General features: G+C 38.9%; 2 protein-coding genes across 2 annotated transcripts in view; one reads left to right on the top strand and one right to left on the bottom strand.

Annotated features, from left to right (window-relative positions):
* Positions 1–18,140, bottom strand: part of LOC139478633 (sodium-coupled monocarboxylate transporter 2-like) — a 36,882-nt gene extending 18,742 nt beyond the window's left edge. The window contains exon 1 of the mRNA XM_071261195.1: positions 18,052–18,140. The gene's annotated coding sequence lies outside the window, so the exon portion shown is untranslated. The remainder of the gene's footprint in view (positions 1–18,051) is intronic.
* On the top strand, positions 4,338–5,171 carry LOC139479625 (uncharacterized). The gene has a single exon (XM_071262465.1). The coding sequence runs from the start codon at positions 4,338–4,340 to the stop codon at positions 5,169–5,171; it is 834 nt and encodes a 277-aa protein (XP_071118566.1).

The following is an 18,140-nucleotide window of genomic DNA, read 5'->3' as shown; positions in this document are numbered from 1 at the left end:
TACACATGTTTATACGCATGTATATCCATATATGTATACTGAACAACAAAAGTTCCTGTGACATTGAATAAGATTTAATGCAAAGTTATGTTTTTTACCAAAACTGAAACAATTTAGGTTTGCAACAGATAAAAGACTTCTGTCAGTGTTCGAATGGTTTAATTTGCCATACTGACTTCAGAAAATGCGTGATTTCATAAAACACATGTACATGCCAAAATGTCAAATTACAAATCAATAGCGTGTGTGTCCACCTCTGGTTGCGATGCAAGCAACACATCTTCGTCTCATGGAATGGACCAGGCGTCGCACAAAGTCCTGTGGGATATCTGTCCATATCTGCTGGAGCCTGTTTCGAAGTTCCTGGAATGTCTGTGGAACACGTGGTTGACGTCGAAGGGACCGATCCATCTCATCCCACATGTGCTCGATTGGTGAGAGATCAGGGGAGCGAGTCGGCCAGGGGATGACATTCACGTTGTTTTGTTGAAGGGAATCCTGAACAAGTCGAGGCCGGGCGTTGTCATGTTGAAAGGTAATGCCTGGGCCATGACGACGCCAAAACGGTAGAACAACAGGGCCGATGATCTTGTCGCGGTAGCGCTGTCCATTGAGATTTCTCTCTACCACTACCAAACGGGTCCTTTGTCTTGCTTAAATCCCACCCTATACCATAACGCTGGCGCTCCCGAACCGATCTTCTTCCATGACACAATGATTGACGTAACGTTCACCTCGACGTCGGTACACTCGAATCTGTCCATCGCTGTGGCTGAGGTGAAAACGAGACTCGTCAGTGAATAGAACGTGTCCCCACTGCATGGACGTCCAGCGTAGACGCTGTCTGTACCACTGTAGACGTGCTTCATGGTGGTTTCCTGCCAAAATGGGACGTCTGGCGACAATAGCTGCACATCTGAGGCGGCGACGTACGGTTTGTGAAGATATTCGTCGAAGGCCATGGGTGCTTCTTGCAGTCACTGTTAGTGGCTGGAATTGATTTCGTAGGTGTGTTGATCGAATCCAGTTGTCTTGTCGATTATTGGTTACGCGTGGCCTGCCACTCCGAGGATGGTCTCTGACTGCATTCGTCTGTTGCCTACGTTGCCATAAACACCAAATGTTGTTTCTGTGGACGTTAAACTGTCTTGCAACATCACGTTCACTGGATCCTGCTTCAAGCTTACCAATGGCTCGCAGACGCTCATTTTCGGATAGGCGTGGCATTTCGTAATGTTGAATAATTGCGTAATTTTTCTGTTTTTCTGAGTGATTGTTGTCAGCACGATGCTAAACAATGCATATGGAATCCGTTAACGCACATGTTTTTATATCCATTCTTTGGTAGTGAAATGCATTGGGCGTGCATAAAAGTTTTGCATGGATGCTTTTCTGTAGCAGTTGCGATTTTGTGACTTGATTCCATACATGTACTACAATATTGAAAAAAAACACTAAAATATTGGTGTCACAGGAACTTTTGTTAGTATCTTCAAGTGGCTGGCTGATTTACTTTAGAGATCTTCTTAATCCCTAACAAGGAACTGATGATAATGAGTTTGATTGTGTTGTGGAGGAGTTTCTGCTCTCTCATACATGTGATAACTGAAATGATTTCGGATGAGCTCCTGTCAGGTGAGATCACTGAAAGAGAGGTCACGGACGCTATCAATAACCTGAATACGGTGAAGATGGGATACCCCCTGAATTCTTTAAACTACCATCGAATCTCTTTGCACCATACTTGAAGCTATTGTACAATAAGATTTTAGACATGGGTGTATTTCCAGAATCTTGGAATATAAGTGTGATTATTTCATTATATAAATCTGGGTCAGTTGGTGAACCAAGTAATTATAGAAGCATTTAACTACTAAATGTTATGGGAAAAATCTTCACGTCAATCATAGAAAAACGTTTGAGAATATGGATGGAAGTAAATGATTTACTGTGCGAGTCTCAAGCAGGGTTCCGACCAACTACTCTACTGTTGATAACTTGTTTGTTTTACAAGCTCTTTGTTCGAAATATTTGTGCAAAACCAGAGGACGTTTATATTGTGTATTTATTGACTTTAAAAAAGCTTTTGACTATGTTAATAGGAAAAAGATGATGTATTTACTTATTACTAAGGGATGTCATGGTAAAATGTCTGTACTTTTAAAAAAAGTGTATGCATCTGTCAGCGCATGTATGAAGGTCAATTATGAACGTAGGGACTGCTTTACAACAGCCTGAGGTGTACGACAAGGTTGTATTTTTAGTCCGTTGTTGTTTATATTTTTCATAATTGAACTTTATGAGTGAGCTGCAAAATAGTTGTCAACATTGGATATTTGTAACACAAGAAATAATGGACATAATGCTCCTTCTCTTTGCTGATGATATTGTATTTTTTCCTATTCTGTAAACAACGTACATAGAAACATTAGAAGGTTCAAATAATATGTTGCTTTTGGTATGAGAAAGTATAGTAATATATCATTATTGTTAAGTATGAACTCTGATACAAAACATTTATATGATGTGCAAAAACTACATCATGAATGAAACTGTAAATAACAAGTTAGAATGAGTGTGTGCACTTATATTTACCGGACCTTCGCCAAATTGAACATACCAAATATGTACAGCAATGGCTACGCATGACTTTACTTCCGGTGACTTCTTGAACAAAATGGCATGTTCACTGACAGTTCTAAGCAGGATGTTTCCTTTACAGAAGTTGTACAAATTACACCTTTTTAACATATTGCAACGATCTTTAATGAAACCGGCCTTACCTCTCAAAACGTTTTGACAGTTTATCATACTAATTCATGCGCTTGTACACCAATTCATTGGCGTTATTTTCCAACACATTAAAGTTTAGTTAGTTTCTTTTTCATTTCCCATTTTATGTCTCGTTGATACATCACACTGGGAAATTAAGTGACACGAGGTATGCAATATACAGATACACGTGCGCGCATTTTAATGGAAAAAAAACCCGATTCGTCTTTCATTGCATAACGTTTGGCTGAATATCTCACATTCTTACGAAATCTCTAAATAATTATCTAATTATATGCGGTGTCGAACTGATCAATGGGAATTATGTTTATAGGCGATTGGGGAAAACTTGAGTGAATATTGTGACACTAAAGCAACTTTTAAATGCATTGCCACTTTTGGTATGAAAATGGTAACAGTTGAGAAAAACGCAACAGCCTTCTTATGATAATTCCCATATTCTTATTGGTACGTTGTGGATGTTACATTCCGTATATCAGCTAACAGCCCTGTTTAAAAATTTGTGAAAATATGTACTATTTCTCAAAGTTTTGTTTGTTTGTTTGTTTGTTAGAAGATCTGTTCTACCCCGGATCTTCACGGGTCCATTGACGCATATCATACTAATTCATGCGCTTGTACACCAATTCATTGGCGTTATTTTCCAACACATTAAAGTTTAGTTGGTTTCTTTTTCATTTTTCCATTTTATGTCTCGTTGATACATCACACTGGGAAATTAAGTGACACGAGGTATGCAATATACAGATACACGAGCGCGCATTTTAATGGGGAAAAAACCCGATTCGTCTTTCATTGCATAACGTTTGGCTGAATATCTCACATTCTTACGAAATCTCTAAATAATTATTTAATTATATGCAGTGTCGAACTATTCAATGGGAATTATGTTCATAGGCGATTGGGGAAAACTTGAGTGAATATTGTGACACTAAAGCAACTTTTAAATGCATTGCCACTTTTGGTATGAAAATGGTAACAGTTGAGAAAAACGCAACAGCCTTCTTATGATAATTCCCATATTCTTATTGGTACGTTGTGGATGTTACATTCCGTATATCAGCTAACAGCCCTGTTTAAAAATTTGTGAAAATATGTACTAGACATAAGATTTAAAGACTAATAAAATCAATTGTAAGACCGCTTAGGCCATAAAACCGAATAAAACATGTCTTGGTAGCATCTCTTGTGTATTAGATGATGGTAATGATCTGAAATGTTATAACGTTAGATTAGGAAGGAGAAACATTAAAGTGTTTTATAATACTTGGGAACATGAGCAATAAGATGTAGCAACATAAACATGCATGGAATAGGGAAAATGGTGAAAACAAATTGAAAAGGATTTTAATACAAAACTATTGAACTAAATAACTTGCCTGAACACAAGGGGTATCCAAACTTGTTTGACAGTTATTCGTGTGTTGTAAGTAGTATAAAAGTAATACCTTCAGCACCTTCCGTGGAAGGTGCCCTATGAATATTCATGAGCCCATTGTTATGCTAATAGACATGCATGACGTCACAATGAGAACGGCGTCATTATGCATGCTGAGAGACAACTACCATTCCTAGATGTAAGAGTACAGAAAGATCCCGATAACAAACTACACACCAGTGTCTCCCGTAAACCCAACCATACGGAACAGTATCTGCACAATTCCTCTAACCACCCACCACAAATCAAGAGAGGAATCATCGCCACCTTAGCCCGACGTGCTGTCAACATCTGTTCCACGCCACAACAGCTAAAAAGTGAACTCAACCACCTCCGCCATGTATTCACTAACTTCAACAATTACCCTACCAGCCTAGTAAAACAAACAATCAACAACATCCTCAGCCCTAGAGAGCGGCCTCCACCACAACAGACAGCCCCGTTTGTCATCAGTCTTCCCTACATAGGAACAGCCAGCCACCAGATCCGCAGACTGCTCAAACACCACGCCAACATCGATACAGTATTCCAGAGAGGCAGGACAATCCAGAACATCCTCAGCGCCAATGGCAAGCCCCCTACATCTAAGAAAGAAGACCCAGCTGGAGCCGTATATCACATACAATGTGACTGTGGCGACTCCTATGTAGGAGAAACATCCAGGCCCCTACCCATTAGAATAAAAGAACACAAGACCTCAGTACAAAAAAATGACTCAAAATCAGCCATCTCCGACCACACCCAAACCCACCCCGATCACAACATCCAGTGGAACAACATCAAGATCCTGGCCAACAACCAATCAGACTACAAAATCGGGAAACTCCTAGTAGCCATCTACATCAAAAGGATCCAGCCAGCAATGAACAGAGACCAAGGCTATTACATCCCGCCTGCTTACCATCACCTAATTGCTAAATCCCTTTGTCCATCCAATTAATACAGTGGCTTCCATCATCTCCATCAGTCTGCTTGTTTACTCTGCTTGTATACTCTGTGTTCATTAGTCATCCACTGGCTTCCAATTAGCTTAATCACCTCTCTGTGTCCATCAACTAGTCACTGTAACAACTTAGATGTCAATAAGTGTATATATACCTATGTTGTTTAGCCCTATTATTAATAAATCAAATACTTAAAAGCTCCAACGACCTAACAAAAGCAGGCAAACAAATAACCTTCTTGTGGATACCCGCCCACGTAGGAATATACGGTAATGAAAACGCCGATAAAGCAGCTAAACTATCCCTCAAAATCCCAGAAATAAGCTTAAACTTACCCATCTCAAAATCAGAAATTAAAAGTGTAAACAAACAAAAAATCACAAAAAAATGGCATAACCTATATCTAAACTCAAATAGCCAAATCAAAAGAGTGCTCAGCAAACCACTAACCAAACCAAAAATTCTCCATCCATCAAAAAAAATCGACAGAGTAATCACTAAACTCCAAACAGGACACACCAACCTAAATAACCACCTAAAAAAAATTAAAAAACACACTACAGGTAACTGCCCACACTGCAAACAACCAGAAACCCCAGAACACGCACTCATCCACTGCACACACTACCTAACACATCGAACCGCATTACAAACCACCCTCAATCTAAACAAGGCTCTCACTCTAGAAGCAATACTAAACCCACAAAATAAACTAGAAAACTTCAAGGCCTTAGGCGTATTCTTAATAAAAACGGAACTAATAAAACGCATCTAAAACCATAATAACCTACCAAATCAAAATCACATAAACAAACAATCATCCACCATACCCAGCTCCCTTAGTTCTCCTCCCCAACCCCATCGGCATCTATTCCAAATCTCAAAATTCCCAAATTCTATATAAGCAACCCCTAAAGCCCCCTCTTGGGTTGCACAGACCACCCTCGCCCCTTTCGGAAACACATTAAATGGCCTGGCCGGGCCCGTGTGCGAAATACGCATCAGTCGGAAAGCGCACGTTAAATCTCCAAAGTAAGTAAGTAAGTAAGTAAGCCCTATCCATCACGAGTGTTTACATGACTAAAATACGCTGTTTATCACTCTCTGGTTGTTTTTTCCTCATTGCTTATCGTTCTTAGATATCGTTAGTTTATCTTCACATGTATTTATGGAGAGACGAATATCGCTCTCTCGCAGTTGAATCATGGCTACAGACACAGCACATTCCTCTACGGAAAAGGCATTTGAACATTATTATTTTAACCCTCATAATCCGGGTGCATTCTATGGTCCGATAAAATTCAAACAAGCATTGCAGAAACAGAGAAACAGCAAGTATAAAGTCAAGAAAATAAGACAATTTTTGATTGACAAAGATGCTTATTCGCTGCATAAGCCGGTGAAATATAGGTTTCCACGTTCGGGAAAGAGTTCGGGTGAACAGCCGAGATGAAATGTGGGATATTGACTTGGCAGATTTGAGTCGTTAAGCTAAAAAAATGATGAAATACGATATTTACTAATCGTTATTGATATCCTCTCTAGGTATTTGTGGGTTGTCCCATTACTGAATAAAAAGACGGTGACGGTCACGAAGGGGTTGAGAACAATCTTCAAAAGAGGGTAGTTTTCCGATAAAAATTCGCGTTGACAAGGGCAAGGAATTTTCTGGAGAGTTTAGAAAGTATGTGACTAATCAAAACATAAAGCTGATTGTGACTCAAATTGCTTCGCGAACGCGACGACAGGGTATACCTATCTACACATTGAATGATTTCCATGATGAGGCCTTAAAAGGTCGGTTTTACCAGCAAGAGCTTCAAATGGTAAACAAAGACTTGACCACGTATGGAATATTGAAAAGGTGTTGAAGAAAAAGCGAAAGAAAGGAAAAGACTATTACTTGGTGCGTTGGACTGGATGGCCATTCAGTTTCGATTCGTGGGTAGAAGAAAGTCAGGTGCAAAACATTCAATGAACATTGGTTGTCATTATGGACAAGTATGTGGTCTTCAACAGTTCAGATTCCAAAGTCTATTTTAAAAACACACCCTATCGCTTCCGCGTCAAATTGTCAAATCGTGTTAGGTTCGAAGGTGTTTGGATGGTAGCATTAGCTGAATTAAAATTTGGTAAATTGGATCTGACAAATATCAATAACCCTTGTTGTGCAATCTGTGTGACAGTACATGCGTTGGGGAAGAGTTTAGATTTTAATGTGGGTTATTTATTTGGAATGGAAATATACAAAAGATCATATTCAATATGGTTCCCCCCCTGTTTATCCAAGTTCTGGTCGCTACACACGTATGTTACAAAACGTCTTGAACAGTAGACTGTGTTTCGCGATTTACAAAATGTTCTTTGATTACAATTTCATATTACTAATACCTTGACAACGTTTCTTAAATTTGAGAGAAACTAAGAAAAATAGACGTGACTTACTGTATTGTTGACATCTGATTGTAAAGTGAGAGCTTTGTTTTTCCTGTCTATTTTCATAGATCTTATCAGCAGCAGTGCCTACATGCGCATGTGTCACGAGCCGAGATCATTTCGCTTTTAAAGCTGAATTTTGTGAACTACTAATGGTTCGCGCGCTCTTTTAACCCTTGAAACGTTTGATAGATGTCATTTAAATGCATTATAATATCGTTGAATGAAAAGGGTTAACTTTACGAGCATTTGCTACCAACGAGACAAGTCTGCATGGTTGGCTGGTCACCACTTCAGTCTGGAGAGAATTTTAGAATTCCTGATAAACTATTCAAAGTGATATTCCACTTCGCTCAGCCATTCAACATAAAGAGAAAGTTGGAATTTGGATAAACTATTCAGGGCGACATTCCAATTTATTCAATGAATACCATTTTCCAAATGATAAAACATTCGTTCTACACGAGTGACCCACATCGTCTCCCAAAGCGGCAGCCTGTATTCACGCACGGTTTAGCAATGCCTGAGGTAATGTATCCATTTAGATCAATCAATACAACGCGTGTCCCGCCCATTCATACAACCTGATGTCGGATGGGGTAAACATTATTTTCAGAGTACATACTAACGTATTATCTCTAAACAGGGTACTGTAACTTAAACATGGGTTACCATAAGGGAGGACGGTTATTTCTATAAGACCATTTACGGTGGTATATCTCAGCGTAGGGTTGAGGTGCGTAAAATTCTGAAAGCCGATACACGGAAGATATGTGTTTCGCATATTTCAAAAAGCATGGAAAACACTATAGGTGAGATAAGACTATTCTAAAACTGTTCATGTATCCTTAATAAGAACTTGGGATGTTTCATTTCAACCTAGCTTTTACAACATACTTACATTCATTTATCATATGTTCGGTGAATAATATGATGTGAACCAGATATAATTACAGAAGAAGATTGAAAATAAGAATAAAACTGACTTTTTATAACGAAATATATCACAGAGTTGAAAATTAAGATTGAAAATAAGAATAAGACTGACTTTTTTCAACGAAATATATCACAGAGTTGAAAATTAAGATTGAAAATATGAATAAGACTGACTTTTTACGACGAAATATATCACAGAGTTGAAAATTAAGATTGAAAATATGAATAAGACTGACTTTTTATGATGAAATATATCACGGCATGAATAAAGTAGATACATATTTTATAAAACTATACTATTTTTTATTCATTTATTTTAGTGGCTATGATTGATGGTATTTGTTAAATCAGCTTTTTTCAATCCAAAAATGAAAGGTCCGTGTGTATTTTGTAAGACAAAAAAATAAATATATTTCGTCGCAGTCGACTGTGATGATCAAATGGTGAATGAACTGGTACATTCTCCTCTTCGTCTCGATGATGACATTCTACTTATTCATTGAGTAGCTATATCAAGAGATCGAGGACTGTTTCATTCTTTCACGATAGGGTGACATTCCGTTTGATGACGCTCATTCTAGTATACATCTGAAGATATCAACCCCGACTACATTCAACATAGCTGGCATTCCTAAAGAATTCCAAATTTCTTCACAAAAGGGATGACATTCCATTTGATGATGATCATTCTAGTATACATCTGAAGAATTCTACCCCGACTACATTCCACATAGCTGGCATTCCTAAAGAATTCCACATTCCATATTTATCTTTGGCTGCTCTGTTTATATATATGTCTGTCCCTCATAAATTGACATAGTTCTGCCTCGCTATTGCATCTCTTGACTATAGGAGATCTACAGCATATAGCGGATCTAACTGCAATTCTTGTTTTAACCAAGCCCGGGTTTGACATTCCAGTAACTGGATTCAGGTTGATTGCAAGATATGCATACCTCGTCATAGTGATTGTTGTGAATTCCTCAAAGTTTTGTTTGTTTGTTTGTTAGTTGTATAACGCCGCACTCAGCAATATTTCAGCTGTATGACAGCGGTCTGTAAATAATCGAGTCTGGACCAGACAATCCAGTGATTAACATCATGTGCATCGATCCACGCAATTGGGATACGATGACATGCATCAACCAAGTCAGCGTGCCTGACCACCCGATCACGGTAGTAGCCTCTTACAACAACCGCTGTCCCCCTTTTACGCCAAGAATGGTTTGTTGAAGATCTGTTCTACCCCGGATCTTCACGTGTCCATTGACGCAGGGATTTGTGTAAAGTCATTCCGACAGCATACAATGCCAACTCAAAAATTATACTCAATGTCTCCTCAAAGTAATATAGTACGGTACTTAGAGTACATGTGAGATTATACTCAGGTTAGGGAGATGTTTAATCTATATAACGTGTTATCATTCTACCTAACAATGTATTTAATGAAATGAATGCAAAACAAACTCAACGGCTAAAAGGTTTCATTGAAAAAACTATCCCTGGTCTTGCCTAATAAAACAACTGCAACCCGACACAGATTAAACGCAACTTACAAACACAATTATAATCTGGTTAATCTGTATCCCTCAACGAGTTGGAGTAGCTTTCTCTGCCCACAGTATGACAGTATTGGGCAGCTCAGTAATTAGGAGGTAAAACCAGGCAGGTACACTGGTCACACTGACTGGTGTTATCTGATGATTAGGTCGTCTGACAATTGGGTGTGAACCATAGCATGTACAGGGGGAATCTGCGAAACTATTTGCTCCTTTTATGGGACCGATTAGTTTTATGACCGCGGGCCTCGGCACAAGCGTGGTGCTGGAAGACAAGTTATACATGTACATCCCATATGGTGACTGTTTTTCGCTATTCATATTCTAAATTCATTCATAATACCACAACATTTTAGTACTCCTTGAAACTTTACAATCACTTCAATATGTACAATAGATTGAACGAGAACAAACGATATATTGCAGATTATTCAATCATTGTCTCTATTATCAGCCGCTACGTTTGTATCGTTTGCATTGTACAAAGAAATATTTTGTCTGTCCTTTTGCAGATTTAGCCTCAGAATGTGCTCATTCGAATTAGGAATGAAAATAATTGCTGATCATGAGTATATGTGATACAGTTACCATGCTGCCAAAAGCAGCTACCGCTGCCGGCCTAAGTCAGACTACCGCTGCTGGGCCCCAGGTAGCCGGCAAAAGCAGATCCCACTGCCTGGCCCCATTAGCAAAACCATTGTGCGACTACCGCCGCGGACCCAACTGTCAGCTACCGCTTGACAAGACGACTTCCGCGGCCGAGCCCATATACGTGGCAATTGTTTGCCCCAACGCATGTTATTTTACGATTCCACGGCTGAAAAGTCCGGAAAGACAAGGTTCCCACTGAAAAGCAGGTAACCTTAAGCACGAGTATTAATTTGGAAGCAAGTTTATTTGTTACTAGCAGTGTAGCCCACAAGAACCACGCCCACGTTTAGATACAGCGAAACACGTGTGTACTTAAAGAGAGACAGTGCGCGAATGATTGACTATAAGAAAGGCGGGATGATGCTTGTGCGGGATTATTGCCCGGGCACAGTGCAGAGTGGTGACCCGGGGGTGATTGTGTTACAAGGGGTGATTTGGTTACGGACGTAATTAGCCAATGGTTTGGATACGCTCGATAAAGTCATTTAGTAGTTAGTACTAAATGTAATTATTGTCTTTCCATTTACCATGGCTGACTGCATTAATAGCCTTTTAATTATTTATACAATGTTAATATAAAAGCTTATCGTATTGCACTTGTTCACTTAGGTGCTCCAGCCATCAGTTGATGATTGAGGCAGGCAGAAAGCTGGGTTTGGCGAGACATAAACGTCTCTGTCCTTTTTGTGTTATTCCCACCGTAGAAACAGAGTTTCATTTTTGTCTTGAATGTAACTTCTATTCGGATTTGAGACAGTCACTTATTCCTAGTTATTTTCACCGCTGTCCTACAGAGCAAAAGCTTCATAGTTTACTAGTATCTTCTAACACCACAATGTTAAACAGCATAGGAAAATTTATTTTTCTTGCATTTAAGAAAAGGGAAAAGTTCTTAACCAATGATTAATTTGAACATGTAATAAGAGGAAACCACATGTATTTGGGTTTGATACTCACTATATATTTAATAATGGATTTTAATAATTCAGTCCCCAGTGAAATAGACGCTTTGTAAACAAGAACTGATGCTTCTTGTAGGATTTACTTTTCTGCTCTACTTTTCAAACGTTATTGCTCATATATACATTGTAAACAAAATTTATGTACTTATCTACTGTGACAAACTCTTTTGTAAATACGTACTGATATTTTCCAAAGCTTCATTGTTTATTTATGCACTGTAAACAATTTCATATAAAGTAATTTTTTGGGACAAACCCCTGTGGAAAAGAAATGATCTTTTTAGTATGATCTGTTTTATTTTTTTTACCATTGGTAGTTTTATATACTCTGTTATCATCTGACGCTCCATCGTTACAATGGATACCGATTAATGAACAATGTATAATGGGCCGGTGGCCCCTTACGAAATAAAGTCATTCATTCATTCACTAATAGCCTTTTAACAGTGGACACCGATTTCAGTATACATGTAGGCTTTTTGTTCAAAAAGGAATATGCAGGAAATTATATGTAACAATTAACTGTGTACTAATTACATGTTTGAATGTTATCAGATTTGCGTTCTGAGATACAGTGATGTAAGCATCTTCTACAATTAACAATACATGTATATAATAAAATACAAAACTCATACAGAAATCATTCGATCAAAAAAAGTAAAAATGACTGCGTGACAAGACGAATCAACTGTTTATACAACCCGATAAAAGAAACTGACTTATTTTAGGAACAGCACTATAACAGGACATTTGAAATTTCTAACAAGCAGAGACAGTGACTAGACTACATGTTCGTAATCCGTATCAATCAAAAGTGTAAAAAAACTGAAAATCATATCTGTCGGAGACCTACCAAGTTTTATCATTACTATATTTATTACAATGCAAATACTTTAGTGATACATTTTTCAGAGGAGAGGGCATACACACAAGTATATTGCTTCCGTGTGTGAATGTAGGTTGTACTTGGCATCTCAGTTCTCAGTTTCATACCGGTTGAATATCTGAATTTGTATATAGAACCATGAGTAAACCATGACAATTACTTGCTATTCGTCAGTCCACAAACACACATAACACGGCCAAACAAGTTGGGGCACCGCTTTTGCAAGTTATTTAGTACAATAATGTTTTATTAAAATCTCTTTCAATTTGTTTTCACCATTTTCCCTATTCCATGCATGTTTATGTTGCTACATCTTATTGCTCATGTTCCCAAGTATTATAAAACACTTTAATGTTTTTTCCGTCCTAATCTAACGTTATAACATTTTAGGTCATTACCATCATCTAATACACAAGAGATGATACCAGGACATATTTTATTCGGTTTTATGGTCTATGCGGCCTTACAATTGATTTTATTAGTCTTTAAATCTTATGTCCAGTACATATTTTCACAAACAGGGTTGTTAGCTGATATAAGGAAGGTAACATCCAGTTGAATTCCCAGTTGACGTCCTTACTTTTTTTAATCAAATATGAGGACTGTATACGACATACGTAAGTCTGTTAACGACGTTTCTACAATTAATATTTTGAATAAGCCGTTAATATGCCAGTTGTGGCAGGGATGATGGTATGGTAGCTGTAGCAGACATATTGACAGTCGTTGCTACGTTCGTCACTAGGTAGTTAGTACGGCATTGACCTTGTTGATTGTTACTATACTTTGAGGATTTCTGTGGCCAGTGGCGGACGTAATTCAAACTCCTTCCACACTGACACCGCATCAAATATATTTGTGTGCCTATTACATAACTCTTATGGACAGGGTGGGGTGGTAGTTCACCGGACGTCACTGTGTATATTGGGCGGCTCCTTTGATATCTCCTCCAAACGTACTTTTATTGAATGACCCCATTAAACGATGATACACATCTCGTTGAATATATCAAGGCACTAATTCATCTTTCATAAACTTTTTTTTTTGTCTTTGTGCTTAATATATCCACATATCAACGAACATTTGTAAAACATGTAGCCACAAAAATATATATACATTTTCAGCTACACCCGCATAACTGTTTATTCACGCGTGGTGTGGTAGATCGTAATTGACTGAGAGCAGGTATTGTAAATTTAGAATCACCTGTAAATAAGGCCGACACTGCAATTAGATACAACAACCTAATGAGAATTTTCAGAATTATCATAAGAGGGCTGATGTTTTTTTCTGAACTGTTACCATTTTCATACCAGAAGTAACTATGCATTTAAAAGTTGCTTTTGTGTTATAATATGTAACATCCACAAGTACCAATAAGAATATGGGAATTATCATAAGAAGGCTGTTGCGTTTTTCTCAACTGTTACCATTTTCATACCAAAAGTGGCAATGCATTTAAAAGTTGCTTTAGTGTCACAATATTCACTCAAGTTTTCCTCAATTGCCTGTACACAAAATTCCCATTGATCAGTTCGACACCACATATAATTAAATAATTATTTAGAGATTTCGTTAGAATGTGAGATATTCAACCAAACGTTATGCAATGAAAGACGAATCGTATTTTGTTTCCATTAAAATACGCGCACGTGTACCTTATTTTGCATACCTCGTGTCACTTACTTTCCCAGTGTGATGTATCGACGAGACATAAAATGGGAAATGAAAAAGAAACTGACTAAACTTTAATGTGTTGGAAAATAACGCCAATGAATTGGTGTACAAGCGCATGAATTCGTATGATAAACTGTCAAAACGTTTTGAGAGGTAAGGCCGGGTTAATTAAAGATCGTTGCAATATGTGAAAAAGGTGAAATTTGTACAACTTCTGTAAAGGAAACAGAAGTCCCTTTTTATATAGTAATGTAATGACATAATATAAAGTATATTTCACATGATACAATATACTTTGTACACAATTAGTTAATTATTTAAAGGGACTGACGAAAACATGGGCGAAATATTTTAATAGTTGAATTAAGGTAAAATAAGTTGAAACATGTGTCATGCTTATAAAACTTTTATGTATTTGCGAAACTAAAACTGTTGAGCAAAGGAAAATATTCTCGCCCATGGGCCAAACCTTTTTCTCGCCCATGGGCGAAATATTTCAATATCGCTATAAAATAGTTGAATTAAGTTAAAATGAGTTAAATTTTGTGTCATGATACTTGAAAGATATACATATATGTATTTGCGAAACAAAAACAGGTGTTTTAAGTAAAGGAACATATTCTCGCGACATAGTGTAAATATTGAGATTTTTTTTTCATTTTTTCTTCCTTGGTATGTTCCCATGAAATCAGCATGTTTAATTTTGTAAATACCTTTGACGGAGACTGGACTTTTGGGTTTCCAGAATTAAAATGGGACGTGTTATTGTGTACCTAATAAAGTCGATATATTTAATCTAATACTAGTATAATATATCGACACGCAAAAGAAACCCATGTCGAGTATGCAGTATACATGTTATTTATTTTCAACAGTAAAGACAAGAAATACTCATACTGAAATTGACTGAAGACAGTTTAATGGATTAAAAGGCAGATGACATAATTGGGTTTTTTCAAATGTTAAGGGCTTACACAGTTTCGGATCAATACCCGAAATGTCAGTTAATACCTTGTGTGACCACCATTAGCATTGATCACTGCCACACATCCCCTGTACGTTGAGTGGATCAAACGATTTGTGAAGGCCCTAGGGATCCTCCTGCACACATCCAGAGCAGCTGTGCGTAGTTCATCGGCAGTTGTAGGGACTGGGCGCACATTGTGCAGACGCCATTGAACATCATCCCACAAGTGTTCGATGGGGTTCAGATCAGGGCTGAGGGCTGGCCACGGTAGAACACGGATGTTGTGTTGTTGCAGAAAGGCCATGGTAGCTCTGGCAACATTGGGACGAGCGTTGTCGTGCTGGAAAATGTGTTGTTGATGTTGTGCCAAAAATGGAACAACGTGGGGTCTGATCACTTGGTCGACATACCGCTGAGCAGTGACGACGTGTCCCAGACCTTGACCAACATTCAGAAAGCACATGGGTCCAAGTCTCGCATCAAGTCCAATCCCTGCCCATATCATGACGCTAGGTCAACCCCATGGATCCCTTTCCACAACGCTTCTGTCAGCGAAACGATCACCTCGACACCGCCAAATTCTGACTCTTCCGTCTGCATAGGAGACACAAAAGCGACTTTCATCAGAGAAGATGACACGCCTCCACTCACGATGACGCCAATTGTGATGACCATGTGCCCACTGAAGTCGTGCTTGTCGATGCCGTGCTGGTCAGCGACATCTGAGGTTGTTTGAACGGAGACGTCGGATCACAGTGTCCCGGCTAATGTGTCGATTATGTGTTCCTATGGTCTGTCGAGCACTTTCACCTGCAGTTAGGAACGGATGTCGCTGGTGTTGACGGGTAATCTGCCGATCTTGTCGAGGTGTGGTGACCCTAGGACGACCGCTCCGAGGAAGGTCATCTGTGGTCTGTGTAGCATTGTATCGATGCAGGAGATGGTTAACGTTGAAATGACGGGAAACATCTTGGACAGACTCTCCAGCTTCCAAACGTCCGATAGCCTTTGAGTTAGGCGTGGCATTGTTGACCAAGGAGTGGTGATACCCACACATTCATAAATGGTGCGTTTTGGCGATTCGTTTTTTATGTTGCGTTTTTACTCGGAGCTTCCAAAATGCAACCCAAAATATTGATAACACCATCAGGCTTCACTACATGCTAAAACTTGTATCAATTTATGTTTGTTACCTATTTGCTTAAAACCACTTGCGTTTCTTTTGCGTGTGAGTATAGATAGATGACATTTTGGTGCTCGATAGTCACATGTCGTTGCACAAAGGCATTGAAAACTGTTCATTGTCATGTCACATGAGGCCACATAAGGTTGCGCGGAACTCCCCGTGCAGCAATCACGGCTCTGCATCTCCCAGGCACTGACTGGATAAGTGTTCAAATTCTGTCCTACAGAATTCTGCGCCATTCTGCTTGTAACGCGTCGGCCAGTTGTGGGATTGTCTGCGACGTTTTCTGACGTTGACGTACACGTTGATCGAGTTCATCCCATAGGTGTCCGATTGGGTTGAGATCTGGAGATCTGGACGGCAAGAGCAAGCCGTTGATGTTGGCATTATAAAGGTAGTCTACCGTGACACGAGCTGTGTGCGATGGAACGTTGTCCTGTTGAAAAAAACTCCCTCTGGCGGTCAATGATTGGAAGATGGTGAGGTTGAAGAAATTGATTCATGTAGCGATTTGCCGTCAAATTTCCCTGAACCACAACCAAGTCAGATCTCGTGGTGTCGGATATGGCCCCCCACACCATGACACTACCGCCACAGAATTTGTCGAATTCACGGACTCAATTTCGGGATGAAACGCTCATTTCGACGACGATAAACACGTCCTATGGCGATATTCCAATCGGCAGCGCTGAGTCTCGGCATTTTCGAACTTGAAAAAAGTTGACAATTGAATGACAAATTATTGGCTTATGTTTGTCTTTTTATAGCGACTACCACGAGTTACGAATGCCATAACTTGCACGTGCATGTTGCTTTACCGTTTTCCTCCATGACATTTATGAACAAGTGTCAAAACAATGCGATTTAAGACATTGCAAATCGACAATGGCTGCATTTTGACGCACCGTTTGTCGAATATCAGGACATGAACATTTTCCAATGAAATATATCCAATTTATTTACCGGATTTGTTGTGTAGCCACGTTCAATGAACTACATACTACCTGTGCGTTTCGTTTTTGAAGAGTGTACTTATTGAACGTAAAAGGGATCGCATGGATTCAAAACTAACTACCCTTGTCAAGATAAGGTATTGACCAAGCCGACGACTGGCCCTTCGACCATAAGCAGCTGCGGAGATACCGAATACCGTGTCCCCTTATCAGTGCAGTATCTATTATCATCTTTTCTCTATCCCACTACGGGGTACACATCCATTCGTTAGAAAACCAGAGCCAACGTGAGCCATAGCATTTGTAGCGAATGCCACTCTCCCCCGTGATATTCTGGAACAGGCATATGAACTACTCAGCATAGTGTTTGTATTGTATATTCTTGATCTGTTTGTGTTTTAAAAGTGAACTATATGTAGCAACATGGATGATACCAATGACAATTAATCCTCGCACATATCTACAATAATATATATCCCACTTGATGATTGTTGGATTGTGACCTTTGAAGCCAAGTTTAAACCTTATTATTTTTCACAATTTTGAAGTCAAACAAAATACATGAAGTTTCTGATTCTTATTCATATAGTTTCTGGTGCATTAAAAACAAAGAGTGGTTTCCCATTCAAACTTCTAGTAGTACTTTAACACAAGTGAGCTTACCTGTACCAAGAGTCCTGTCAGGAGGTATTTCACTTACAAAAGGTAGGACAGATGATCAGCCACGTCTACATTACACACAGACCAGGTAC

Source organism: Haliotis cracherodii, unplaced genomic scaffold, assembly GCF_022045235.1.
Source record: "Haliotis cracherodii isolate W230 unplaced genomic scaffold, xgHalCrac1.p SCAF_4, whole genome shotgun sequence".
Taxonomy (NCBI): domain Eukaryota; kingdom Metazoa; phylum Mollusca; class Gastropoda; order Lepetellida; family Haliotidae; genus Haliotis; species Haliotis cracherodii.
This window is presented reverse-complemented; position numbering and strand designations above follow the sequence as displayed.

Bases quoted from the DNA above. Each gene is read 5' to 3' on its own strand.
- LOC139479625 (XM_071262465.1), top strand. From the start codon at position 4,338: ATGCATGCTGAGAGACAACTACCATTCCTAGATGTAAGAGTACAGAAA.